This window comes from Eimeria mitis, genomic scaffold (assembly GCF_000499745.2).
Source record: "Eimeria mitis Houghton genomic scaffold, Emh_scaff4229, whole genome shotgun sequence".
Lineage (NCBI taxonomy): Eukaryota > Apicomplexa > Conoidasida > Eucoccidiorida > Eimeriidae > Eimeria > Eimeria mitis.
Genome location: NW_013572553.1, coordinates 1 through 746, shown reverse-complemented (window position 1 = coordinate 746; position 746 = coordinate 1). Strand labels below are relative to the sequence as shown.

At 50.8% G+C, this 746-nt stretch overlaps 1 protein-coding gene across 1 annotated transcript in view; it reads left to right on the top strand.

The window, feature by feature from the left end:
* The window catches only part of EMH_0073580 (uncharacterized protein), a gene marked incomplete at both ends in the record, with an annotated part of 2,760 nt that extends 2,620 nt beyond the window's left edge, over nt 1-140 (top strand). Inside the window, one exon of the mRNA XM_013499341.1 lies at nt 3-140. Coding sequence (XP_013354795.1) covers nt 3-140 — 138 coding nt within the window. The remainder of the gene's footprint in view (nt 1-2) is intronic.
* Between the last annotated feature and the right edge of the window lie 606 nt (nt 141-746).

Here is a 746-nt window from a genome sequence, read left to right as displayed (position 1 = left end):
CCGCAGCAGCAAATGCTGCAGCGGGAATAAACAATCAATACACTTACTTGATTGCTGCTGCTGCTGCTGCACACATAAGCTGCAGCAAGTGCGGTTCGCGCATATTTTATGAGGCTGCGGAGCAGCTGCAACAGAAGTAGCAGCAGCAGCAGCAGCACGAACAGCAGCAGCAGTAGAAAGGCTTGCTGCTGCATCTGCAGTCGAAGCAGCAGCTGCAGCAGAAGCAGCAGCAGCAGCAGCAGGAGGGGATTTGTTTGCTGCTGCTATCTGGTGGCTGTGTCTCTGGTGTCTCCGCGGGAGAGAAGAGTTTATATTTATTGTATCTTTTTATTGAGGTGTATATACACCAACACAGTAGTGTTTGGGGTGTACATACACCCGAAACAGCGAGGCCTCTGCGGTGTACATGCAGCTACATACACCCCACACTGCGGTCTTTGTCTGCGGTGTATATGCAGCTCACGCCGAGCTGTATGCACTGTATATACACCTAAGAAAGCGGCGTATCTCTGCGGTGTATATACAGCTGAGACAGCAGTGTATGCAGTGTATATACAGCTGAGAGAGCGGCGTGTGTCTGCAGTGTATATACAGCTGCTGCGGTGTATCCAGTGTATATACAGCTGAGACAGAGCGGTGTATGCAGTGTATATACAGCTGCTGCGGTGTATGCAGTGTGTATATACAGCTGCTGCGGTGTCTGCGGTGTATATACAGCTGCTGCGGTGTCTGCGGTGTATATACAG